The sequence below is a fragment of the Arvicola amphibius genome, chromosome 15 (genome assembly GCF_903992535.2).
Source record: "Arvicola amphibius chromosome 15, mArvAmp1.2, whole genome shotgun sequence".
NCBI lineage: Eukaryota > Metazoa > Chordata > Mammalia > Rodentia > Cricetidae > Arvicola > Arvicola amphibius.
In genome coordinates, this window is record NC_052061.1 from 35,530,075 (window position 1) to 35,557,440 (window position 27,366).

General features: G+C 44.4%; 1 protein-coding gene across 1 annotated transcript in view; it reads right to left on the reverse strand.

Annotated features, from left to right (window-relative positions):
• The window catches only part of Hydin (HYDIN axonemal central pair apparatus protein), a 325,609-nt gene that overhangs the window by 185,700 nt on the left and 112,543 nt on the right, over nt 1-27,366 (reverse strand). The window contains exons 12-18 of the mRNA XM_038312407.1: nt 25,662-25,885; nt 18,043-18,110; nt 13,277-13,512; nt 10,178-10,278; nt 7,725-7,860; nt 5,084-5,248; nt 3,676-3,828 (exon numbers count right to left, since the gene is read on the reverse strand). Of these exons, the coding sequence (XP_038168335.1) occupies nt 3,676-3,828; nt 5,084-5,248; nt 7,725-7,860; nt 10,178-10,278; nt 13,277-13,512; nt 18,043-18,110; nt 25,662-25,885 (1,083 nt within the window). The remainder of the gene's footprint in view (nt 1-3,675; nt 3,829-5,083; nt 5,249-7,724; nt 7,861-10,177; nt 10,279-13,276; nt 13,513-18,042; nt 18,111-25,661; nt 25,886-27,366) is intronic.

Genomic DNA, 27,366 nt, shown 5'->3' on the forward strand with positions numbered 1-27,366 from the left:
GGTAAGGAAGTAGCCCCGTTCAGTTCCTGAAGTTCTGAGTGGTGAACGCCCAGCTCTCCTCTGCTGCGCTCAAGAAGCAGCCGACAGAAAGAAATGTCTTGTAAGAACCACGTTTGAATGAGACATCAAAATTTCCATCCCCAGGGTCCAAGGATTCCAAATATCACAGAATTGATGATTGGATCACAGAGGCAAGAGGCCACTGCAAAGTTATCTCAGTGCCAGCTTACTCTCAGGGTCCGACTGATATCTAAATGGAAGGCTTTGGATTAACTGTAGCCAAGGCCAAATTAGAGTCGGGAGTGTAAGGAAAAGGATTCCAGATGCTTCCAAGCAAAAGCTAAGCAATGTCCTTGTTCTGACCGCCAGGGACACCCAGGAGAAGAAGGCACAGGCCTCCAGATGAGTGCTGATATTCTCAGGGGCTGGGGGTGCTCCTCAGGCTCACTGCTGCTCAGAGTGAAGGGGAAATCCATCTTCCTGACATTGCTCTGTCAGGACAACCTACATTCTGTGCAAACCTTTATCCTTCTAAACCTGAGGCGATTTACTCTACTCTATTTCCCCAAATAAGTCTGCTCCCTGGCTGCCCTCAGGGCAGGGTGGTATTCCAGGTGTTCCCACACATGCCTGTGTTTGAACATTCAAGCAGGTGTTGCTGTTTGTGATGGTTATGAAAGGAGGAGGTGGAGTCTCACTGAAGGAAGTTTTATAACCTGGCTATCAAATCCTCTGCTTCCTGTGCACACTACAATGTGACCAGGCAGTTTCCGGCTCCTGTGGCTATGTGCTCCTTGTCTGTCATGTCTTTCTCACCATGGTGAGCTCTAGTCCTCTGGAATCGCAGGCCAAGATAAGTACTTTCTCCCTTAAGCTGCTTTTCTCGGGGTATTTTCATAGCAACCAAAACGGAATCAATACAGCAGGTATTCTGAAGCAAAAGGAGACCCACTATTCCTGGGGTTGATCAGTTTTAAAACCTAAATAAGTTAAAATTATACAGATATATAAATGTACACACATATACCATGCATATATTCTTCCATTCCAAACTCTACAAAGAGGTCTTAGTTGATTTATAATCTTTTTAAAAAGTCTAGTATAGCCGGGCGGTGGTGGCGCACGCCTTTAATCCCAGCACTCGGGAGGCAGAGGCAGGCGGATCTCTGTAAGTTCGAGACCAGCCTGGTCTACAAGAGCTAGTTCCAGGACAGGCTCCAAAGCTACAGAGAAACCCTGTCTCGAAAAAACAAACAAACAAACAAACAAACAAACAAAAAAGTCTAGTATATATTTCTGGGACATTAAAATTTTATCTGCACTGTCATTGAAGTTCCAATATCACCTTGAGGGAGGGCTTTCCTTTTCCCATCTTCTGACCCCTCCAGCTTTCTTGCTAGGGGGAAATTGAATCACAGTGATGGCTATGAAGTGTGTGGCCCTGCGTGATGCAGATCCTGGCAGAGGGCTGACAGCAGGGAGCGTCTGGGGAAGGATGACATTTGCTGACAGAGGAAAGAAAGTGACCCCTCCTATCAAAACAGCCAGCAAAAGGAGACAGTGGATCTCCTGGATCTGTAGCAGGCTTAGGGAGGGAGCGAGCAACTATTAGTTGAGACTTTCCCAATGCTTGGCAGTCTAAGAATAGGTTTAGAATCGGCACTGAGGGTCAGGTTGAGATTTAACAAATGGCATTTCAGTTTCTCTCATTTTCCTAAGTTGCCATAACTCAATTTCTGTACCATTAATAATGTTTATCAGGCAATTCACAAAACCCCTACTGCCATTTGGAAGGGGTTAGTTTTCACCCTTCAGCCGAGACCACTTCAGACGTGTACTAAACTCAACCCCACTGGTTTCCAGGAGCTGGAGGCAGAAGACACCCCTGCAGCAGATCACTTGTATCGTGCACTTGGCTCTGATGTGAGGAAGTCATAGACAGCTGAGACATGGGATAGGGAAACGTCCCATCTTAGGAAGCCCGTTGGGTCATTCACTGCATACTCATATTAATAAAGAAAAAGATCATTTATGCAGTTTCTGTGTATTGAAGTGTACCAAAAATGCCATACAAAAGGTGAGATTTGGGGCTAGAGGCATGGTTTAGCAGTTAGGGGAATGTACTGCTCTTGCAAAGGACCTGAGTTTCCAGCACCCACACTGGGTGGTTCACTACCACCTGTAACTCCAGCTCCAGGGGACCTGGTGTTCTCTTCTAGCTTCTGCAGGCACTTGTATAAATGTGCACAAACGCACATGCACACACACGCACACGTGTGCACACACACACCACCACCATCACCATCACTACCACCACCACCAATGAAACTTTTTGAAAAGAAAAGTAAAATCTAGAGAGATCTGTGAATTGGAAGGAATGGGTCTGGGAGTGTCCTGAGCCGTGGGCTGCGGCGTCCTCCCTCTGTGGTCCTTGGGCCCTGCTGTGCTTGCTCCTAGGTTCTAGCTGGACCACCGGCCTCTTTCATTTCTAGTGTCAGCTTCATATTGGACCAGGAAGCAACATTTCCCAGGCAAAACTTCATGATTTCTATCAAATGCAACCATGAATTAATTGGGTAAACCGTAGTGAAAGCTTTCTTGACAGGACTTTCCTCTATCAATTATTAACTAATGTTCTCTAGCCAAATCCATGCCGTCTTGGGTCCTCACGTTGAAATGGCTGCATATGAAAATGGCTGCCTTGACAAGGGATCAGGAAAAATGAGAAAAATGAAGCATCATGCTGAATAAATGCTGCTGACTGGGACCAGTATCCAGTGGGCTGTTTTGAGCCAGGAGAAAGTGATAGTTCTTTTCAATAGTGATTGCTATAAAATCAGTAATATTTGATTTTTCAGAAATATCTGAAAATGTTGACATGAAACGGTAGCTCTCATTCAAACCCAATATTATCTCTTTTTTGGAACAACAAACAAACAAAAGAGTTTGTAGGTGGCTAGCAGATCTAAAATACAGATACATGCAGCTCTGAGACAGACTTATTTTAACATACATCTTTGCCTAGTTTCTTCCTTTCCTTTCCACTGTTGGCATACACTGTTTTTATGTGATATGTCCTTAAAGACTTATTTTAATTGTGTGTGTGTGTGTGTGTGTGTGTGTGTGTTCACAAGTGCAGTTGCCTGTGGAAGCCAAAAGAGGGTGCTGAATCCTTTGGAGCTGGAGTAAGCCATTCAGTGTTGGTGCTGGGAATTGAACTCAGCAAGCACTCTTAACTGCAGAACCATCTCTCTACCCCATACATCCTTATAAACTGCATTGAAACACTCTCCGAAGAAAGGGGAGAACAAAAAGTAGGATAAAAATATTAAGAAATGTATAGCTAAGGGGAGTCTAATGAGAAATGATTCCAGCTACAGAGACAATGTTCTTCAGAGGGTTTGGCGCTGGGTTTAGGCGTGTTCAGTAATTAATAGCAAAAGCTGGTTGTTGTTTCTAAATATCTTCACATATGGGAACATATGAAATACATATGCTTGCTTACCAGATATGCATATTATGCTTCTTGATTAACAAAAGGATTATAATAAAGAGAATTAAGGATGGAAATGACATGGTTTCATACTGCTTCTGGTGCTCAGTTTTAAACACATATTAGGGAAACAGGGACACTGGGACATCAGCCAAAGTTGTGACAGCCCAGGACTTACTCACCATGCGAGCCCGAAAGTATGCAGGGATGAATGACTGGTTAGATAGCTGGAGAATTCTTGAAGTGTCCTTCAGGACGTAGATATTGCCAAAATCAACCTGAGTGGGATGTATGAAGATAACCGGGCCTTCTCCAATGCTCTGTATATGACACACCTGAGTTCCACAAGAGAAAGAACACAGGACCAGGTGAAATGGTTACTCTTAAGAGGGACGGTGAGAACAAAAGCTTCCAGTCCCCTCTAATAAAACAGAAGAGGTGCGAAGGGTCTGATGTGAGCTGACAGCCCCTTCCCACTGTGGTCAGAGGGACACAGAGCTGAGCACATGTGGTCAGACATGTCTGTCTAGCCTGGAATGCATCCCTGGGATGGTCAGCTTCCCTAGGTCAGCCCAGGGTCACACAGTTAGAGAAAATCAGACTCTTGGAGCCGTATGCCCCACTCAGTCTTTCAGTCTTGAGAACACGTGACACAAGGCCAAGCGTCAGTGCTTCAGGCTAGATGTGTCTGGTTTGATGCCCAGTTCTGTCATTCTGATAACAGTTGACAGGCAGAGCTAGTCACATAGCTGTGCAGGTTAGTGGCTGAAATCCACACTTTGAACTATGTGGGCCCTTGTTTTCCCTAAAGCACTAGCTACCTCCTCCCCAGCTGCATCTGTGCAGGGCTGGAGTGGTCACAATGAACCATGGCGGAGGGGTGGGGTTGCTGGCCTGTTGCTGATCACACCAATAGCATCTTCTACAGAAGCGGCCAGAGAAAACCTCAGCTCATCACGCTCTCTAGGCAGTCAGAATCAGCTCAGTGGACAGCGCCCAGCTTCCACGTAAACCGAATCCCAGGGAAACAACCTCCATCAAGACTCAAGATTTATCGGTTCAGCCTAAGCAGCATCGTTCAGTGTTTCTGTCCCACCTTGCTTGGAGACTCTTAACAGCTTTGGTAGGTAAACGGTTAATGTAGTTGCTCTAAAGGAAAAGATCTGGGAAGTCGGGCATGAAACTGATCTTGCAGCCTGTAGGTGACTGAGTGATGGTCAAACTTGGCTTTGCTCTGGGAACAACTGAGGAGCTCATTAAACATACAGAGATGATGACCAAGGAAAAGATAACTCTGTGTGTGTGTGTGTGTGTGTGTGTGTGTGTACACGTGTACATGCATATGAAAAATTTTGGTCCTTAAGTTAGACTTAAGAGCAATTACTAAACCACCTTACAGCTTTTGAGCGCATCTATGTATAGCTTTCCTGGGTAAGGCGACATGTGTTTTAGTACTGTAGAATGCAAACAAAGTCCCGTAACTACGGAAACCAGGGGATATACAGTGAAGGCGTGCTGTCAGCGAAGAAGATAAAAGCGCTATGGTAGCGAAGCATGTGACTTCAATTGCGACTCTGAAAACTCACTCACCAGAGGGGTGTCTTGGCTCCCGAAGACGGAGATGTAAACCGTGGATCTGTGTTCACCAGTGACCTGGGTCTCCAAGGACAGTGGTATGTGCACGGTGCTGTGTGGGGGGATGACCCCGCAGGGGGAGGGGCTGGAAAGCAGGACAGCGGGTGGATTCTCACACAGCTACAGAGAGACAAGCGAGGGAATAAGCGAGCCATGTTCAGAAGGGAACACATGTCGTATTGGTTTATTTTGAAACAACTGTCGTTCTGCATCCATGGAGAGTCATTAGGAAGGGAAGTCTCACTCCTCATTTAGAGCGGTCTTTGGGATAAAGACCCTGGTTCAGCCAAAAGGACATAAGGTTAAGTGGAATGTAGATGAGGCAAGAGATCCCGAATTCCCAGCACAGTGAGATGCAGAATGAGCACAGCAGGCATTCAGGACAATGGCCTTTCATGGCCAAGGTCTACAGCTGGGTCCCTCGTGTCTTCATGCTTCATTTCCCATTGTCTTAGACCTTTGCACCCCATTAATGGAGGCCACGACTCCAGCGGCTCCTGGGCACGCGGTCCTCATCCCACCTGCAATCCTTTGCTCTTGGGATCTCCTTCTCAGCCTGCTGTTCTCCCTGACCTGCCTCGGAGGCTTTTGCTTGAATTTGCTCCAGTTACCTCGCTCCCAAATTCTGCAGAGGTGAGGCCTTGCTCTGAGAGCGTCCAGTGAAGTCCTTTTCTATAGCATGGGACCACCTGCATGTCATCATCTCTAGGGGTTGGATATATTTTGGAGCCTAGCTTCTCCTGTTTCACAAGCCCAGTTTCTGGCCCAAAGCTTACCCTGTAGGTCTGGTTTTGAAAACCTTACCGAGGGCCTTAGCTCTTGGCAGAAAGGCTCAGCATGCAGTCTTCTCCCTTCTAGAAAACCCCTCCCTTCCTGCATCTGGTCTGGCCTAACACAGCTTAACATACTCTTATCTTTGTGTATCATTCCTTGGCTGAGCCCCTGGAGCCTGAGACAAAAGAAAAAAGTCTGTAATACTGATCTTTTTCCAAATATTGATATTTTGCCTGCTATAGTTTTTAAAGTTATTTTAATATCTTAGAATGTGGCAAAAATATTGAGTATCTTGATGACTGTGTAAGCTTCACCTTCAATTTTGCACCCAAGGCAGGTTCTGCCTGATTCCCAGCTCCTGTGTTGAAAGTGCTTCCCTTGACCCTGCAGCTCTGCTCTCAATTCTTGAGATGACCATGCACAACATAGGGTCCGCCTCTTCTGCTGGTGGGTCTCTGTTCTGTTGGATGTCCTAGAGCTAGGTCCCTGGTTTCTGATTGTCTTAGAGAAGCCCACATAATAATTCCAACTTCCTCTCCTACATAATAGTCCTTTGGCTGGTGATCTAGTCCTGGATAAGCCTTCTTTGTTCAATTTAAATACATGAGTTAGCTCTTTTCATGACTTAGACTTGCAGATGACATTTTGGTTACTCCAAACATGATGCCCCCCCCCCAAAGTTTTCATTATAAAAGATGATAAGAGCTGAAGATAAAATCCTGGCCATGCTTTGACCAGTGGCTGCCATCTCCCTTTTTCTGTATTTCTCAGACGCAGCCCAAATCTTTATTGATCCGTGGACCCCAGAAACACTTAACTTGGAGCCAAATAAAGCTCGGTAGTGGTTTGAATGAGGAATGTCTCCTAGGATCAGGCATTTGAACACTTGGTCCCCAGCTGGTGGTGCTACTTTAGGGTGTGGAGCCTTGCTTGAGGAGGTGCAACACTGGGGGTTTGTAGCCTCATGCTCCCTGTGTGTTGAAATGCACTCAACCAACTTTTGCTCAAACTGCCTGCTGCCATGCCTCCGGGCCATGGTGGACTCTTACCCTCTGAACTATTTCTTCCATAAGCTGCTCTCCGTCATGGTGTTTCCCCATAGCAAAAGTGACTATAAACCTCCCAATTACCCCACCTCCATCCCATAGATTTATATTGCAGTCTGTATGCACAGAGCTAAATTTTAAGCCCAAATGCATTCTTGGGAAACTGTAGGTCATTGGTGACCCTCCATTACTCTAGTCTATATTAGTCTTTCTGAGTTTTCTGCACATGTGACCTGTTTGGCCCCCCAGGTAGCCAGGTGTAGTGGTGTGTGGAAGGCTATAGTTCATAGGCATCAAGACACAGTCTCTCTTCCTGTGTAACCCCTAGCTTTCTGGTCAAAAAGGTCCATTAATAAACACTTCATTGCCATGTCTTGGTGATGCTATTCAGTCATGGCCATGAGCACAAACGAAATCTCCTAGCTCATTTCCCAAGCTTGGTTAATTCACAGACAATTATTTGCAGGTGCACTTCTGCGTGTTGGCTTAATTGACACTTTCCCTTCTTTATCAAGGACAATTTCCCTGGGAAATTAACAACGGTTTACACCTGCAGCTGCTCCTTCACACAGGCAGCAGTCCAGCTGTGCCTTCCGAGCTCGACACCCAACTCATTTGAGGACTAGAATTCAGACACACAGGAGGTCATGCATGTGCACCAGCCTGTGGCTTCTCAGAAGGATGCCTCTCTCTCTCTCCTCTCTATCTCTCCTCTCTCTCTCTCTCTCAGCCCACCAGAATAGAGCTCAGCACTGAAGAAGGATGAAGGAACTCACCTGGGGCAGGACCTTATAGCATCCGGGAAGGACATCATGATTGATAAGCTGGATGGTCTTCTCATACGGGTACTTCAGGAAGCAGCGTCCAAAGTTCACCTCTGTGGTCACCAACTGGAGGGTAGGTACAACACACCTGCTCGAAGGAACCCATGAGACAATAGGAAGCAGAGAGCGTGTTTACGTATGAAAAGGCAGAAGCCTAAGCTAAGTGCCTCTGTCACTGTCACGTAGAAGCTTTTCTCTATTAACTGTATTAGTGGGCACTGCGGGGTCATTTCAACTCTTCTGTCCTAGTCTCTCCCTTTTAGCCCACTCACCGGTAGTTAATCAGAAAACAAACCTCCAACAGCCATTTTGCCAGGCAGTGACAGCCCTTGTCATTGGCTTTTCCTCCTGTGTTCCTCCTGTCTGTTCCTCCTGTGTCTGTGTCAAATAGGACCAATGGCCGCTACATGGAGTCTTAATTAGCTGTGACACATAGGATGGGTCAGAAAACCTCCAGGAACTAACAAAGCTCGAATCATCTAAGTAACAATAACAATTCTAATTCCTGTGCTATGTAGCTGTCTGGATGAGTTTGCTCCTGACTGAGCTACGTCAGAGCGTCTTGCATGCGGCCCTGTGTTGTCGTCGTTCAATTACTCAGTGGCTTGGATTTTATTTCATGTCTTCTCAGTGTCTAACCCACCCTCTGTCACTGTCTGACACAAAGCACAGAGATGACAAGGACTGGTTATTAAGTTCCATGGAGCCCAGCTGAATGCTGACCTTACAAAGTCCAACCTCTGTCACTCTGAGTCAGCTGCTTTCTGTCTCACGTCTCCCTCCCCTGGGGATGAAATGAAATCATTCTGGAGACCCGATGGTATTATTCAGTGGGGTTGTTACTCATAGGGTGGTGTGGAGGAATCCAGGAGTGTGTAAGTGCACAGCAAGAGGGGATGAACCCGGGGCGAGGACATGGCAGGAGTCACTGCTGGCTCGCTGAGGGGATACTGTGGGGTACAGTTCTAAGAGAAGCTCTTCTGTTCCCGCAGTTGCCGTGGGAAACGGTAACATGGTGGGACCTCTCTTCAACCCGAGGCCTGTTCCTGAGCAGGGATGAGTGCTCTTTTTATCTAGCATGTAAGGTGTCAGTTGACCCGATGACTTTCTCAAAGCTAATCCTTTGCTTTTTGAGCCAGTGCGGCTGAAAGGGTTTATGATATTTCATGTGGGTCACAGCGAACCCTAGCAGGAAACTCACAGTCCCTTTAGGCATTATTATTTTTTACAATTCTGAACAGCTGCAGGGAAAAGAGGCCGAAAGGTATCAGAAACAGCCAGCACAGGAGTCAAATGCAGCATCACATCAGACCCAGGCAAGCGCAAACCTCAGGAAGGTATCAACTGGACCAAAGAGCTTTCCTGTCTTCAGTGAAGCAAATGAACAAGTCGGATCATAGCGGCATTTGTAGACCCAGGCAACAAGAGTTCTAGCTCCTTCCAGGTTGACATCTGTCTCTATTCAAGCTTCAGACACACACAGGGAGGCCAGTTGTTATCTCTGCACCAATTGGCACGTCTGCACTGTCTTTAAGGTGTGTCTTCCTAAGATTTATAAGACCTAAATCCCAGACACTGACATCCTGTTCTGCCACAGCCTTCTCTCTGGCCACAGCCTGTTTGCTGTGGGAGGTGTTCGGCCCCACTTAAACCCTTACCAGCTCATCAAAAAAGAGAGAAGCTGGGTGCCTGGGAGACGGAGCTGTGAGTAAAGGCTTCCTGTGCAGACATGAGGAGCTGAGTCAGGAGCCCCTGTACACACGTAAAAGCTGCATGTGGTGGGGCAGAGAGCAGGTCCCAGATGTTCCATGGCCTGCTAGTCTCAGTAAAACAGTGAGCTCCAAGTATAGTGATAAACCCTGTCTCAAAAATAAGGTGGAGAGATAGAGGGGTCACCCACGATCAATCTCTGGGCTCTACACGCACATACCTGGAGTGAGTTCATCCCTACGCTTATGTGTACACACATGTATGTATGTGTGTGTATATATATATATATACACACAACACGCATAGATACACACTTATGTGTGTGCATACACAGCGTGAAGATGACAAACTCATATTAATTAGAGACTGACAATAGCACCTTCTACTACATGACGCTGACAGATCAATAAAATTTAGCAATTGTCACCTATCTGCTAAACTCTTTCAGTTATATACTCTACAAGACCCATCAGAGGGCAACACAGCACACACAGAAAACCTTTGGTCCTTTTCAACCATTTTGTTTTGAAGTTTTGCCCTTTGCACCCCGGATTCCATTTTCCATGTCAGGGAGGCAAGAGGAATCAGGAGGGCAATGTTTCTAGCAGGCCAAATGCCTTGTGGGAAGCATCTGGACACTGGGCATGGGGCTGGGGGGGATGGGACACTGGCAGAGAGGAACAGGTGCACGCTACCTGGCTGTGATCAAGAGTGCCAGCACTTCTTCTCCAATGCCCTCCACATCTACCACCAGCGCCAGCTCGTATTTCTGCACAGTGTTGGAGCACAAGGTCACCTGGGAAGAGAAAGGGGACAAGTTGCTGCTTGGAACAGCCAGCTCTCTGCATGGGGGAGCCTGGAGCCGGGAGCCGGGGCAGGCCCTGGAGTCAGCATGACTTCTAAGTGCTTTGCTAGACGGCTGGTGTTTTACAGAGAACAAGTTACATTGGGGGGTCGGGCATGGTGGATGTTTTCAAATGCTGGGTTAGAAACCCGATGCTATGAGCACAATAGGCTGGCTCATTTCTGAGGTGCTTTTTTATCGTGGGGACTTCACACCCACACAAGGGGGGAAAATGACCACAGGTGGTGAGAAGTAACAAACAGACCTTCATTATTGCAGTTTAAATTGTTCTTTATGCTACAGGCAGCTATCTAAATGATAAAACCGCAATATAATTGAGTAAACAGCATAGTGAATTTTCTCTTACATGAAAGGGAAATGAAAATAATTGTGTATTCTTCAGAAACTGGCAGGGGCAGTCAGTTTTTCAAACTAGAAATCTGCCTCCTCTTTCCGTTTTCATTATTAGAGCAGAAAACAAAAAATAGGAAGGGCCAAGCCAGGTCCACCTGAGGACAATCTACCCAGAACATTTTAGCCTATGTTTGTATTTACTGCTGTCAAACTTTGTGTTTAGGCCCTCTGAAAGCCTCGTTACAACTTTTAATTGCTTCCAAATGATTTCTACTGGAAGGGATACTTGTTAGTCTGGAAAACAGCTTCTGGCATGGGCTAAGGGTTTTCTGTCTATAAATTATGTATCAGGCACTAATTAAAATCTTTTTGGTTGCAGAGGGACTTGCCACATGCAGATTTGAGTCCACACAGACCTTGCTGAGGTGCGGATCAGAGGGAGAGATGAAGTCAGAGAGAGAGAGTCTGCCAAATATACAGGAAAAATAAAAAGAAGGGAGGCATGGACTTGACCAGAAAATTTGTCAGGTTTGGAGAAAAGCTGAGGATGTCCACATGCATGACTGGAACCCCTTGTTATGTGCTGGAATTGTGTGCCACAGGAAGAAAGTCAAGGGGTTCCGGGAGGAAGCTGGGGGAGAGATGCTGTCTTCAATCGCTCCTGTGCTACTTCTAGGGGCAAAAGGAAAGACAGACTGCATGGAGGCTGAGCATCAAGCAAAAGATAAAACGGCTGCAGTTGAGCTCCTCACTAGGAAAAGCCAGTTAGAGACTGTGATGCCATAGCAAACCTCCTTAGACCCCTGCAGAAGCCCACGGAAGAGCTAAAAAGTCCCAGATGAAGAGTTAAGATGAATAGATCCCAGGAAGAGACTGCGAAGCTTCTAAAACAAATTTGGAGATGGAACAGTGACTGGATTAAATAGTTGATGATAATAGCTAAAGAATTAGCTGTCTTAGTTACGCAGTCTTCCTTTCCCAGAAATCATCACTTTGGTTTAGCGGCCTTCCTTTCTGCTAGATCTCGGTGTCGGGAGCAGCAAAGGTGAAGGGAGGCAGCTGAAACCCTTCTCAGTTAACTGTGAAACAATCCTGCTGATGGCACCAGGAGACCGTCACTAAGTCCACTACATTGACCTCATCTCGGGAAACCAAGCCCAAGGTGAGGGAGGATAGGGTGCTGACCACCTTTGCATCCCTTTTCCTGTGGGATCACACACACATTTGCCAGGATCCAGATTTATACTGCAAACCTGAATGGTCTGGCTGTCAGCTTGGCATAAATACAATGTTTTTGGTGGTGGAGGATATGAGTCTGAAGCCAGAGTCTGAGCTGAGTTCTTCTCTTCCGTGAGTGTCAGTGGGGTGGGCTGTCTGCCTGGAGCTGTGACTACACTAGAAAGAACTAGAAGCTGTAGTTCCTGTGAAGGAGATACACCTACAGCCATGTAAAGCAACTGGAGCGTAGCTGGGCTGGGGGAACACGGTTATTCTAAAGAGATACTTAGACTATTGAAACAGTGTTTTCCAAGGAACTGGAATCCCCTTCCCATCAACTCCTGAAATCTCAAGCTGGAGAAGGCTGCTGCGTGGTGCTAGCCAGTGGGGGGACTCGCCTCCTGAAAAGGGACCTTACACAGTTCCAAAAATTGGTCAGACCACCTCAAAGGAGAAACCGGAGCTGAGACTGTGATGGTGGGTGAGGCCACACCTAGACCAGAACTGCTATACTTAAATCTCATGTCAGGACCCCAAGACGACTGGGGAGTGGGTACCAAGAAATTTCTTTGTTCGTCCCATGGTGGGAATTTGTCTCTCTCCTTGGCTTATTGAGGACTGGCTTGCTAGCGCTGACTGAGCACAGGCTCTAGCCTGAGCAAGTCCAGTAACATGAGCAGTGTGAATGTCTTTGCCCAGCCCTTTTGTGTTGGGTTCTGTGGTCTCAGAGACTTTTTTCCTATGGGCTCAGTTTTGCACGTGATTCCCTGTTATGGAATATTATTTTAAGGTGTGTTAGATTTGTTTATGCTGTGGAACATTTGTTTTAATGATGCAAAGATACGTTGCATCATTTTAACTCCACGAAGCTGTGTTATTTTGCCTGTCTAAAACACCTGATTGGTCTAATAAAGAGCTGAATGGCCAATAGTGAGACAGGAGAAAGGATAGGTGGGGCTGACTGGCAGAGAGAATAAATAGGAGGAGAAATCTGTGAGGAGAAGATTGAGGAATGAGGAAAGAGAGGAGGACATCAGGGACCAGCCACCCAGCTATACAGCAAGTCACAGAGTAAGAAGTAAAGAAAGGTATACAAAAATAGAGAAAGGCAAAAGGTAAATGGGACAATTTAAGTTAGAAAAGCTGGCTAGAAACAAGCCAAGCTAAGGCTAGGTATTTATAAGAAAGCATAAGCCTCCATATGTGTTTATTTGGGAGCTGGGTGGCAGGCCCACAAAGAACAAAGAGCCAAAAGAGCAAAGAGTAAAAACAACCAACACCAATTCCCCTGGCACTCCCAGAAAACCCTACGTGAGGTATCAGTGGCTATCTGAGAGGTTGGTATTTGGCAGTGTGTGCTGAAGTCTGTGCACCTTACCTTGATGGCAGCAAACCCCTGGGCACGTATGGTGCCGCTGCTGGGAGTGATGGTGAATTCTTTGGGTTTCGTGGTGGATAGTTCGGTATTAACCCAAGACCGTCTCTTGCTGTCTGACCCCTGAGAGTAACTGGGGATGCTTTGCAGGCCATCGCCGTCCCCACGGACACGCAATCTGAAGGTCATGGAGACCAAAGATGTGTTATTGAGGGAACACATCAAAGTATGGGGAAATCCTGGAAAACAAAGCATGAGATAAGAAAGACTCCCTTCTCCCAACAGCCTCCCTTGGCCAATAAATCTCCCCTAGCAACAGGCTGGCATTGTGTATGTAGTTCATCACCGTTCCTCACTACGTTCCAACTTGTCTTAAGTTTGTTCGTTCGTTTGTTTATTGTGTGTGCATATGTGTGGGTATGTGTGGGGGTCAGAAGTCAATGTTCCTCAATCACTATCCACTTTATTTCTTGATACAGAGTTTATCACCAAACCTGGAGTTTTCTGGTTTGCTTAGACTGGCGGTCCAGCAAAGCTCAGGAACCCTCCTGTCTCTGCTTCCCCAGTACTGGGACTATAAATATGCTCTGCTGCGTCCGGAGAGTTCATGGGGGTTCTGGGAGATAACTTCAGGTTCTCGCTCTCACAGTACTTCGTCAGCTCAGCCAAGTCCCTAGGCCCTCTTTAAACATCTTTTATATGTACGTATAAAATAATGGGTTTCGTTGTGACATCCTCATCTTTGCAAATGTATGCCATTCACTCTCTTTGCTCACATCCATCCCTTCTTATCTCCTTAAAACATTAATCATACAATCAATAAATACACTTCATTCATTCGTGAATTAACTAAAGAGTATTAGTCATGCATTAAGTCATGCAGGTTAAACAGTGACACAAGCCAAGTCCCTTGATTGTCAACCAAGGCAATTTAAAATTGTCTCGTAGAGTGTACTCTGCCTTTATACTCTGCATAAAAAAACAGATTTTTAAAATCTAGGCTCATTCTCACTCCTGTCTGTCAATATGTTGAAGGAGAAGCCTACATGGTTTTGTCTGCTGTTTGACTTAGAACTTGCCAGGAGGTGACAAGATTTGCACTTGTCCTTTATGAGAATCATGCTCTTAGGGCTGATGACACAGTACGTCGTAATAGCCTCCCCCAGGAAAGACGTGGTCATCTGAGTTAGAGTCAGCCAGCTACTAACACTAGTTCACCTCCCCAGAGTTCTGCTTCAGGTCACATCTGGCCCCATTGCCTTCCCCTTGGTGAGACTCGCACTCCTTTTGGAAGAGATGCGGGTTTCCTTTGCTGGGACAGCAATAAATTGACTTCTTGCTAGATTTCCTGGGTGTCTGTTACGTTGCTATCACTTTTAGAGCAATAATAACCACAGGGTAATTTACATCGTTGGTTTTTCTAGAGACAGCATCTACTTTTCTACCTAAACCCACCTTCTTTTAGAAATCTCAGAGAGGCTGATGGAAAGTCACCTTCAATAGCATGTGATTGCTATACTGGACTCTCCAGAGCTTGCCCAGTAATGACTCTGAAAACTATACCTATCTGGCTGTGAATGAGTAAATGGTCTACTAATATAGGGTATTATGAAAAGTGGACTCTCTAGTTACATGGTCCTTCAAATAATTGCCCAGGCCAATTCCCCTGGCTAGATTTTTTCACCGAATAAATCTCATTAAAACTTACTTAGGACAGTCTTGTACTAGTGTCTGTGTTGCCCCCATCCTTCACAAGGCCTAAGGAGGGGATGGTGGCTTGTTAAAGACCCAGTGGGTATTAGTAAGAATTCTATGCCTAGTTTTTTTTGGCTCCCCTATTCCATCTGCAGTCTGTTCTACCTACAGTTCTTCCTGAATTAAAGTCGTTTACAGTTCTCAACATCTGTATTCTCTCCTGTTAGTGTCTGTAGCTTAGGAAAATTAACAACGCGGCTGGACAGATTGTTCAGGGAGTCACAGAGGTGCTTATACTTCCTCCTGTGCTCAATATTGACTTGAAGGAAACTATTCTAAAAATTTAATTCTCCTTCGACATCTACATTTTATCTAACCCCAAAAGACCCTTAAGAAGATCTTTCTTGGGGCTAAGTTGGCTCAGCATTTAAGACCACTGACTACTTTTGCAGAGGACCCTGGTTTGATTCCTAGCATCTAAATAGTGGCTCACAACTGTCTGGAACTCTAGTTCCAGGGGTCCTTATGCTCTCTTCTGGTCTCTAGTGGGCATTGCATGCACAAGGTGTAGTTGCATATATGCAGGCAAAACACTCATGCACATAAACTAAAAATAAATAAATCCAAAAAAGGTGTCTGTCTGTCTGTCTGTCTGTCTGTCTGACAGTTGTTTGACTTGTAAAACTTGGATCCAGGGCCTTGAACATGCTAAGCAAGAGCTCCACCACTGTGCAGGATCTTCACCCTCAAGACTTCTTGAAGAAACTGGAAGCTGTAGATCACAAGAGCACTTGGAATCATCATCAGCAGATTCTTCAAAAAAGATGATGTGTGGGGACATGAGTTCACCAATAGACAATGGGCCCCCAACAGAAGATGCCACACTGATGCAGTAACATACATGACCAAAAATTGAATGACAGTGGAGAGACTTTGGGGGGGGGGCCTCATGGGATATAATATTTCAGACAAGAGGATCCTAGTGTTCCTAGTAGACCACGAATCTTCTCAAAGCAGTGGGGATCATATGGGTCATTTTTCAAATGAGGTGGCACTTTGTAGTTTGTCACAGGCAGAGTTCTGGACAGGAGATATACAGTCTAGGAGAAGTATATATACTAGATTATATAACTTTATGCATTGTAAAGCACGCCGGGGGCTTCACACAATGTTTTCTGAATAAGTAAAATTTTCCAGACATCCAAATGTAAAGCAACTGACAAACGCATTATGAATAGATTTTTGCCTAAAGAACAATTTCCCACAGTAGACAGGGTCCATTCAACATGAAGCAAGACAAACAGGAACTAGAACTAGAAAAAGCAGGGATGCAGATTTAAATGAACAGTTCTTATTTCGGGCTTTTCCTATTATCACCTTCTAAATAGAAGGGCAAATTAATTTCAAATCAGAGCAAATTAACACACTAAATACGATTTAAATTCTCTTTCTCAAGAGGAATTAGGAGTAGGATTTGGTTATATAGGCTTGGACATTGGAAGATCATAAATATAATTTTTTTATTGTTAAGGACCAAATTTTGCCTCACTGGGGCACCATCCCAGTTGAAAGCAGGTCTCAAAATAAATAGTAAGTCTATCAATGCTGCGTGTCTTTGGCAAATAATTTAAAAGTCCAATTTTGCTTGTTGGAGACAGTGGCTGTATCTCTGTGGAGGACTGTTAGGTTCAAACACACCCCTACACGCCATACACTCAGGAGTGAAAAGCCACAAGAAATGAGCAAGGGGAATGCTGTTGCTGCTGTTGCTGTTGCTGCTGCTGCTGCTGTCACTTTTATCAGTGGGGAGACATATACAGGAAAAAATGTCACAAGGCAGACACTGAGAGAGACAACAACACAAACAGATGGGACATCCTTCAACCTGGAGCAACCGAACCCTGGAAGCAAACCACATCAAGCCCACTTAAACTCGGAAGCATCTCTCTAAGCTGTTGTGCAGGCAGACAGGCAAATCAGAATTTGCATTTAGATACAGGGCAGGTCTGGGAGATTTGTTCACCGACAGAGTACTGGCCACATGCACAAAGCCCTGGGTTTGATACCAGCACTGCAAGGAAGCAAAGCAAAATCACCATCACCACCATCACCACCTCCTCCAAATCTTTTCAGGCAGTGAAAAGATACATGAGGTTGCTGTGGACAACTCTTCATGCACAGGACCTAGTTTCTACTTTACATATAATTTAGAAACAGTGCTGCAGAGGAAGAGACTCTCTTGACTAGCTATTAAAATGTTAAGTGAGGAGCTTTGTAAACCTTCCGTCTCCTGGGTAGAGACCAAAAAAGTAATCTATCCAATTTCTAAGTTTAAAATGGAAAGCTGGGACTTGGCTGAATGGCTTAGTTAGTGCGTTAGTTTGCATTTGATTGCTGTGATAAACGCCATGACCAAAAGCAGCATGGGGAGGAAAGGGTTTATGTGGTTTACACTTCCAGGTAATGGTCTGTCATAGAAGGGAAGGTACTCAGTGGGAACCTAGAGGTAGGCACTGAAGCGGAGACTATGAAAGGATGCTTCTTACTGGCTTGCTCTCCATAGCCCACTCAGCCTGTTCTTTTCTACAACCCAGGACCACCTGCCCAAGGATGGCATCACCAGGCCCTCTACTATCAAATTAACCAAGAAAATGCCCCTTAGGCTTGTCTACAGGTCAATTTGATGGAGGCATTTTCTCAATAGAGGTTCCCTTTTCTCAGATGACTTTAGCTTGTGTCAAGGTCATTTGCTAGCACAAGGACCTGAGTTTGATCCTTGAAACTTACATAAAAAGACAAGTGTGGTGGCATGTGCTTATAATCCCAGTGCTGGGGGGGGGGGCAGAAGGGTCCCCAGGGCTCAATGGCCAGAGAGCCTAGGCTAATTGGTGAGCTCCAGGCCAATGAAAGAGATTGTCTCAAAGGAGGTAGGTGGTATTCATTCATGGTTATCCTCCAGATTTCATATGTACACACACATAAGTGTGCATGCACGTGTGTGCACGGATGTGTACACACACACACACACACACACACACACACACACACACCAAAAAAGAAAAAAAGTTACTCACCATAGGAAACATCACCGAAGTGCAGAGCAGGGACATTAAAATGGAATGTAGGTCCAATGACACACCCTCTGAAAGTCAGAACACAAACAGGAAGTAGGGATGACTCCAGCAGGTCAAGGTAATGCTCAGAACCAGGAAGAGAATACACATGAATAAACCAACATTGGCATGAAATCGGTGACAGAGTCTAAGTGGCCATGACATGACAGGCCATTCTAGTAGCCTTTACAATCACTTTTCATAGTGTGTGGTGTATCCTGGCGGGCACAGCACTTGTGTGGCAGGGTTTTCATAAGAGTATGGATCCTAGCGACTATATAAAAGTTGGGCAAGCGTAGTGGTCACTTGTAATACCAGCACTTGTGAGGCAGAGACAGGGAGTCCCTGGGGCAGCATGACGTCTAGCTAGACTAACCAGAACTGGTGAGCTTCAGGCTCAGTGAGAGACCCCGCCTCATAAATAAAGCAGAGTGATTGAGGAAGACACCTGATGTCACACTGGGCCTCCACAGGCAGGTGCACATAAATGTTCACACACTTGTGAACACAAATACATACACACATGCACACCACACACCAATATCCAGAAAAGTCTTCAGGTCTCGAACTATAGGTTTTAGGAAATGCCAGTGTAATTAGTGTATAATGTTATTCCTCCTTGTGACCAGGGAAGAAGCAACCAGATAACCAAAATAATGCACAAAATGTGGTAAATTTGGATGAATTATACACTCTGTAAAGCAATCAGCTCATCAAGAAAGAAAAATTGGGAAAGATTGCTCAATGGTTAAGAGCATGTACTGTTCTTGCAGAGGACTGGAATCTAGTCCCCAGCACCCACACAGGGTGGCTAACACTGCCTTTAACTCCACATCCGGGGAATCTGATGCTTTCTTCTGACCCCTGGGCACCTGCACTCATATGTGCACATGCCCCCCCTCCCACTGCAATACACACAATTAAAGACAAAATAAATAGCTAAAAACAAAAATAAAACGCATGGGGGCTGGAGAGATGGCTCAGTGGTTAAGAGCATTGCCTGCTCTTCCAAAGGTCCTGAGTTCAATTCCCGGCAACCACATGGTGGCTCACAACCATCTGTAATGAGGTCTGGTGCCCTCTTCTGGCCTGCAGACATACACACAGACAGAATATTGTATACATAATAAATAAATAAATATTAAAAAAAAATAAAATAAAATGCACGTTGGAAATGTCCTCCGCGTGGGCTAGCTTTCATAGTGTTGGACGGCGCTATGCAGGCCCTCGGAGAAAAAAGGATCCAGGATCTTACTCAGCAGCGAACCCTGCACACTACAATCCTAACCTGACAAGCAAGACAGGCTCACTGGTATGATAGCAACATGACTGTTACTAAGGTAACCAACCTGGTTGGATTTTAGGCTAGTTCCATGGGGAAAAAATCGTATCTGGTATTGTAACCCTTGTTTCAAAAGAATCCCATGGTTGGAGAGGTCACAGGCCCTTACGTGAGAACCAGCCACTGCTGTTTCACTAAATAGAGACGCTTTCAAACTCCCTCCTAAACATTTCTACCCGTAGACTAGTGCTGCTGCCAACACTGGTCAGAGAGGATGGCCAGCCTTGAAGATGCTGAGAAAGCTAGGGGAGTGGATTGTCTTCTGGGGCTTCCAGAAAGATTCATAGTTCTGTCATTACCTGCATCTCGGCTCAATTAAGACCAGTATTGAGGTCTAACCTACAGATCTCTAAAATAATAAATATATATTGTCTTACTCTACTAAATTTGTGCCAATCTTTTCAATAGCCAAAGAAAGTTTATATGGCAGGTATTCTTGTTTACTGGTTAAACAACAATCATTGTTCTCCATAATCAACCTTTTAAAATGTCTACAGCAAAGGTAAGGGTTGAACAGTCTGTATACTTGGCAAAGCTTTAAATGTTAGAGACACACAGATACCAGTTATGCCACATACGACTTGCTGGTGCCCCAGTAACAGTGCTGGCTGCTGGAGACATAGATCTACTGTGCTAAGGCCGAGGGGTGACCACAGCCAAGACTCAACATGGTAAGCTGCAAATCTGTTCTCATGACCTTGTGTTAGGCTGATGATCCGAGCTGATCTCCAGGAGCCTGTCTGGTACTCAGCAGTGCGTTAGGATTCAGCTGAGAATGAAGCCAAAGAAGCTCCCAGCTTATACCGCTGAGTTGGAAAAGACACTTTGGGGGGTTGGGGCAAAGTTTCAAGTAGATCAAAAAGTATATGAAACGAACAGGGATGAAAGGAAGTAGGAGAAGAGCAGGGGAAGCGGCACCAAGGCGCCATTTCATCAGTGCAGAAGCTGAAAGACACAGAGATAAATCATATGCCATCAAAGGCTCTGGTCACTGAGAGACCTGTGGCTAAATGATGCCACCTGGACTTGGTAACATGACTGTCCCAAAGACTCGGACTGATTGGACCACCACGACAAGTTAAGTGAGACAATTTGAATATCAAATATATCTATGCCATAATTGAAAGCTTATAAAATTACATATGCTGAGAGAGAGAACAAGATTGTTTGTTGGGATAGGTTTAAAAAGCACATTAATTTCATAACATAGCTTATTCAATCACTTAAAATATTGTGACATGTAATTAGAGGATTATTAGAAACAGCAAATGTGTATTTGTTCTCCTATAAAGTATATTCGCCCAAAATACATGGAGTCTGGGGCAGGGCACCTGGTAATAAAAGAATAAGAAACAAAATTCTAGAATTCACACTATTAACTTCATAGGCATTTCTTGAGACATTGGGGCCTGAGAAAGTTTGCCCCTCAACGTTATAACTGAAGTCATAATTCTAATGCAGGGCTGGGAATATGATCTATTGCATATTCTTTTTTATATAACTAGACTCTTACTTATGATACCAGTGGCTCATGGACTTTCTACCTTACTGGGCATGGTTTAAAATGCTAAGATACTTTTGAACACATGCAACACTGAGTTTGAGAGGAAGTTAAGTAAGGAAGAAAATCTATGCAGGTTTGTTTTCCCTCTTTAGTAACTGGTAATTTGTTTAGGGATAAAGCCCAAGCATTTCCTCCACAGTTGAGTTTCCCTTTTCATTGAGAGAAAGCAAAAAAAAAAAAAAAAAAAAAAAAGGTGGAGGGGGAGCATGGGAACTTGGGGGAAAAGGTTCAAAAGGTAGAAATTTAACCAACAGAGAGCAAATGGGGTTTTAGTCCAAGTTCTGCTTATTGTTTAAATCCTATATACACAGTAGAAAATCTCAGTCACCTTAACTGTTTTTCTGCTAATGACATGAATTTCTACTTTGTGATTCTGAGAAGAGATAGGGAGTAAAGAACCACTCGTGTGGCTGAGACAGTTCAGTGGTAAAGAGCACCGCCGCTCTTGCAGAGAGCCTGGGTTCAGTTCCCAACACCCACGTTGGGCAGCTCACGGCTGACCATAACTCTGGAGCTGACCCCCTAGTCCGGCTCTTCAAGCTCGTCGGCACACACCTGCAAGCACTCACACACACAATGTGAAAGAATATACTCAGGAGACAGCAGAGTCCTCACTCAATATTACAGGCTCTCAGAAATTTGCTTTAAAAACAGTGTCATTGAGATATAACTTACGTACATTCACAACTCAGGCATTTAAAGTGTTCAGTTGATAACATTGGGCTAGTAACAGGAAGCGTGACAAGCACAATTACAGAACGCTTCCAGTGCCTCCGAAAGAGACCCAGGCTCTTAGCTGTCACCCTCATCTTTCACGTGCTATCCTTAACCTACCGATTTGCATGACTTTGCTTATTTTCAACATTTCAAATAACTGGAATTATATGTGTGTGTACATGTGCATGCATGTGCTTATTACTGGCTTCTTTCTTTTGTTGAGCTGGTTTAAGGTTCCATCCATTGTACTACATCATAGCACGTATCCACTCTTCTTTCTTTTTTCACCTTTTTGTGGTCGATGACGTTTCATGAATAGATGTGTCATATTTTGCTTTTCTTTGCCTAATATGAATAATGATGTTATAAACATTCACATGCAAGTTTGTGCATGGGCATACGCCTTCAGTTCTTCTGAGTATATCCTCTGGAATAGAACTGCTGGGTCAGTGTTCATCTACTTGAGTAAGGACAAGACTATTAATCAAACTGGCTGCAATAGCTCACATTTCCATCAGTGTGTATGAGTTGTCCCATTCCTGCGACACAATATCTGTAAGAAAGGAAGGGTTTACCGTGGATCACAGTTTGAGGGCACAGTCCACCATGACAGGGAAGGCAGCATGAGCGTGAGGCCACTCACTGGTCACATTGCACCTGCAGTCAGGAATCTTTCTCCTTCTTATTTAGGCCGAGACTCCAGCCCACGGAATTGTGCTACACACATATGAAGTGGATCTTCCCACCAAAATTAATGCAATCTAGAGACTCCAGCACAAACAAGCCCAAAGGTTTATCTCCTGGGTGATTCTGGATCCCGCCAAGTGGACAGTCAGCAGTAAGCATCATCAATGTGTGCATGTGCTGATTCCTCCAAATTCTCACTAGTGGTCGCGTTTCCATTTTGTTCCTTATGGCCAACCACACGGTGGTGAGGTAGGTTTTCTTGATAAGCATCTCCCCAATCATGCTGTTACTTAAAAAGCTTTGCACAGTTCTAAATTTTGTTATTTGTCTTTTTATTGCATTGTAACTGTTTTACATATATATACATAGAAATATATATATATATATATATATCCCTTATTAGATATGTGGATTGCAAATATGATCTCCCATTTGGTTTGATAGTACTTTGAAGCTCAAATCTTTTTACATTTTGATGAAGTCTAATTTATTTATTCATCTTTGCTTGTTTTGTGCTTAGGTGTGTCTTGTTTGAGAAACCAGTGTCTAATCCAGAGTCATGCATATTTATGTGTGCATACTTTAAACAGTTTCATTGTGTTGGCTCTTGAATTTGGGTCTCCCATTTATGCTGAGAGAATCTCTTTATATTATTAAGCTTTGAGTTCTTTTCCTTTTTAAATCATGAAAGACTATGGATTTTGGCAAATGCCTTTTTATATTTACTGAGATAACCATCTGGATTCTTCTTTGATTCTTTGATTTTTGTTGATACTGTATATGTTGCATCATATAGACTGAATTCCATATGTGAGCCAGCCTTGAATTTCTGAAGTAAAATCCATTTGATCCTGGTGTTTAATCTTTTTATATGGTGGTTTATCAGTTGTCTTAAAGATACACAGGAGGAGATGTGTAAGTTTTTATTTTCAGCATGTCTTTGTATGGAGGCATGTTGACATGCTAGATATTGTAGGGGGTATGACTCTTGACATTTTGATGTCAAGAAATTGAATCAAGTCGAAAACTTTTATTCAAAAGCTTAAAGAATTGATCTGTTCGGGATGATAAAGAAGCCGTGAGGCCCAGATGAACAGATTGCCATGAGGTACGAGCTGCTCTGGACATAAGAAACGAGCTGATGCTCACGCTGCGGGAAAGTGTCCGTTCATCTTTCTCCTACGGGACAGACGCCTGGAGGACGTAAATCATGGGTCAGTGCACATATGTCGCACCTTCTGGAGGAGAATGGAATGCACTTTCAAATATTTGGGAAACAACTCCATTTTTTTTTCAAGACAGGCTTTCACTATGTAACAGCCCTGGTTGTCCTGGAACTCAACTCTGTAGGCCAGCTTGGCCTCGAACTCACTGAGATCCACTTGCCTCTGCCTCCAAGAGCTGGGATTAAAGGCGTGTGCTGCCACCACCCACACAACTCTAATTTTTAATAGTTTTTTAAAGATAGGGTTTCCTGTAGCCCATGCTGACCTCAAACTTGCCATAAAACTCAAGATGATCTTGAACTCCTAATCTTCCTGACTCTACCTCCCAAGACTGGGATGACAGATGTGTGACAAACACTGTGCCTGAACTGACTTTTGCTATTATAACAAACACAGATATATTGAGAGAAATTCCAAGCATCTTAAGAGTATTTCAGAGAAGTCTTGAGGCTTTAAGAAAATCCTAACTGATGTGATGGGCCGAGTGCCATGCATACACCCCATGGGGCATGGCCATTTGCACTCCTTAATTATTCGGAACTGTCTGTAACAACCACAGCGTCAAATGCTACATACACACTGAACAGCGAGTGGCAGGAACTCATTCTCATCCTTCTTGGAAGGGTGAGGCTGGGCAGCAGCTGCTGCTTCCCGAGCTTCTGCCCTCTCCTGGAAAAGGCATCTTTACTTGTGCCTTTGTCTGTGTCTGTGTCCTAATCCTCACTGCTAACCCAAATCTATTGGATTAGAGCCCAACCATATGACCTCATCCTAACTTAATTACCTACTCAAGGGTCTCCTCTCCAAGAACAGTCACATTCCGAGGTGCTAAGACTCAACACTGAAAGTCTGGGGACACAATCCAGCATATAAAAGGATTCTTGGGTTGAGTCTGAGAATAAAAAGTAATTAATTGCCTTTGGACTGATATCAAGATTCTGAATGAGATCTATATATTTTTTGTTTGTTTTTTGAGACAGGGTTTCTCAGTAGCTTTGGAGCCTGTCCTAGAATTCTCTCTATAGACTAGGCTGACCTTGAACTCACAGAGATCCACCTGTCTCTGCTTGGATTAAAGGTGTGTGCTACCACAGCCCAGCTGAGATCTATACATTTTTGGAGAGAGAGCACAGTTTGTCTCTCTTTCCAATGCTATTCCAGGCTCTAAGAGACACATTGGTTTGTAGAAGAATGGGACCTGCTGCTATCACTAACCCTAAGAGAGATGACCATGGATTTCTTTTTAAAAAAAAAAAAAAAAAAGCAGAGCCAGAGTGATGTGAGATGTGATCTGAGGTATGATCTTTCTATTTGGTAGAAACAGTCTTTTTAAGCACCAGGGGTCAATACTGTATACCTACCTGGTTTGTTACAAAAAGAGATTTTTTTTTCAAATCCCAAGGACAAATTCTGCTTGCTATTCATGACCATCAGTGACCACAAACAGTTGGAACCCCTTCAAAACATTTTTTTTATCCAAAAAGCTGTAAGTATCTAGCCTTGGCTATGAGACTAATAAGTGGTCACTTTCACACTGCTCGCGGGCATTGTAAATAACACAGTTTACAGAGTTTCATACAATAGAAATAACTGACAGAGGTTCAGAGAGACTAGAGAAGATGTTTTCAAAAACCCAGGCTGATTCAGGTGTTACTGCAACAACCTGTTTTCTCCAAACAGCTTCACCCACAGGGCATAGTCTCTACACCACCACCCTGAACACGCCCAGCTGATTGCAGAATCTCAGAGGGGTCTGGCCTGGTTATTATGTGGATGAGCGTAACTAGAAGTCTGCATTAAAACCTTTATTGCATAAGTTACAACTTATAGAAGAATCGGATATCCAGGTAGCATCTGCATCCATATTATAATGACATCCATTAAGGAAAGCAGCACTGGTGGGCATTTTAGACATCCCATTATGCTGATGGGTTCATATCAACAGACAGTTATGGACATCCAAGATACGACCTACTTTTTCAGACTCTAGAAAGCAGAAGGGAAAAGTCCGGTTGGTTTCTATGTAAGTTACAATGTCCCATACCTAATGGTCAGCTTCACAGGCTCCGGGGACCCGTTAACGTCGATCAGGAACTCTTCCTCGAAGTGCCCCAGGATGGTAGAACTGAAGGAGATCTGGACAGCTTGGACCCCACTCGGTTCAATGATGCCTTCTTTAGGATTGAAAACAAAGCAGGCCCCCAGGGCTGAAGTTGGAGGGATCACATTGAAGAGGGCATCGATGCTGCCTTTGTTGGATAGGATCGCCTGTGCCAATCAAAGCCAAAGGTGATCAGGGCAAGGGAACTGCACTCAGTTTTCAGGTAAATGCATGATGTCTTATTCAGCATCAGGGAAAACTGCAGGAATTATAATGAAAGGAAACTCTCAGGAGAAATGAATCGTCTGGTATCCTGAATGCCTGAAGATTAGACTCCTAAGTCACGGTCATTTTATGCTTTCAGTGTTCTCTTTAAAATTTAGTTACTTGGAGCTAGAGTGATGGCTCAGAGGTTAAAGGTGCATACTGCCCTTATAGAGGACCTAAGTTCAGGTCCTAGAATCATACCGAGTGGTTCTTGACTGCCTGTAACTACAGCTCTGATGCCTACGGACTTCACAGGTACCTACACTACAGGTACACACTCCCCACCTACATACACAAATAACTTGAAAATTTAAAAATCTTTACAATTGTTAGTCATTTGAATTATACTCATACCACTAAAAGGCTGGTTGTAATTATATCTATGAATGAACATTCTCTAGAGAGCAACCACAGGAAGGCAGATTGTTGCAGGAAGGAGGGAACACAGCCTGCAGCTCCTTACTACAACAGATAATTCTCTCGAGTGCATGAAGAAACTAAGGTTGAGTACAGGCTGTAAGAGAAGAAACCATATCAGAATGGAGCAGCAGCAACTGCTCAGCCTGTGCCTGTGATGGAACTCTGGGTGACAAGGATGCTCTCCGTGGTGCTGTGATTTCATCTTCCTGGAATGTGTTCATCTCACACAGCATTGGATGAGTGGCTGTTGGGGAGTCTTATGCAAGCAGTCATTTCACTACAGATGATTTATTCCTGTGTGCTAATGTCCTGGCACCAGGCTAGTGTCCTTATCTGATGGCACGGTAGGTTTGAGTGTGCATGTGAGCAGCTCATGCCTGGCACGCAGAGTCCTCCACAGCTGGTTTCGTTCTGATGCTCCCACCCCGCATCTCACCATCTGTGTGTGTGCATGAACCCCCACTACAGTCACACTGTTCTATTCTTGGCCTCCAAAGACACTGCCTCTGTTCCTTGACAATTCTGTCTTTACACCTAGAAAGGTAACTGGCTTCCTCTTTTGATGTATAGGAACATCCCTTAATCCATACCCGAGACATTGAAAGTTAATCAAACCAAGTTAGTTATCTGTCCTCTGCACACTATATGGAGACTGACCATAATTCTATCTATGTATGCAGATTTTTAAATACCTCTTAAATATGCTCTATATCCAGAGGATCTGGGTTCAATTCCCAGCACCCACATGGCAGCTCACAACTGTCTGTAACTCCAGTTCTAGAGGATCTGATACCTTTACACCAATGCACATAAAATAAAGTTAAATAATTTAAAAAAATAATCTGTGAGTTCAAGGCCAGCCTGGTCTATAGAGCAAGTTCTAGGACAGGCTCCAAAGCTACAGAGAAACCCTGTCTCAAAAAATATGCTCTATAAAGCAAGCAAGGAGGGGGTTGTAGCA